A 683-nucleotide genomic window follows, 5' to 3' on the forward strand; every position below is an offset into this window, starting at 1 on the left:
TCCACTCTGCATTTGTATGGGTGGATTGTGCCATTCCTACATGCATGCTGTGGGCCAGTGAGTGAAGGTGAGTGGGGACAATGGGTTAACCATTGCTACAGGAAGTTTCGGTGACTGTGCTGTGTCCGTTCCCCTCTGCCCCATATTATTCTGCCCATTTGGGAATGGAGTGGTTACTCACAGGCTGGAAAACAGGCTTCTTCACTTTGCTCATCCGTAATGAACAGTCAGTCAGTTGCAGGGGTCATGGCTAGGGGATGGCCAGCTGTTGCCAAACTTTCCTCCTCCAGCAGCTCCTTCTGCACAGAGACCATGGCACCTTGTAGCTGGTGAGTCCATGCTCTGGCATCATGACTGGCACCTTCAGGGTCCCTCTTCCTGGTGTTCTCTGGGACCTGGGTCACCTCAGTGTTGCCTCCATAGAAACCTCTGGTGCTGTTGGTGAAACCTTTGCCCACATTGACCATGTGGACTTTCTTTCCAACTCTCTTCTTCCTACCGGTCTTGTTCTGGAAGAAGAGGCAGGTGAAGACCTCCTTGAAACGCTTGCGGAAATGCTTGGAGATGAGGGCATAGACAATGGGGTTGAGGCAAGAGTTGGCATATGAAAGGCAGTGGGAAGCCAGGCGGCAAGCATAAGTGGCTCGGTTGAAGGGGAAGTGGCCAAACCAGAAGCACCGGAG

At 52.7% G+C, this 683-nt stretch overlaps 1 protein-coding gene across 1 annotated transcript in view; it reads right to left on the reverse strand.

Moving 5' to 3' along the window:
- Positions 1 to 227: 227 nt before the first annotated feature.
- The window catches only part of LOC104081512 (galanin receptor type 2-like), a 1,863-nt gene continuing 1,407 nt past the window's right edge, over positions 228 to 683 (reverse strand). Inside the window, exon 3 of the mRNA XM_009584292.1 lies at positions 228 to 683. This exon is cut by the window's right edge and continues 30 nt beyond it. Coding sequence (XP_009582587.1) covers positions 228 to 683 — 456 coding nt within the window.

The sequence above is a fragment of the Fulmarus glacialis genome, unplaced genomic scaffold, assembly GCF_000690835.1.
Source record: "Fulmarus glacialis isolate BGI_N327 unplaced genomic scaffold, ASM69083v1 scaffold27618, whole genome shotgun sequence".
Lineage (NCBI taxonomy): Eukaryota > Metazoa > Chordata > Aves > Procellariiformes > Procellariidae > Fulmarus > Fulmarus glacialis.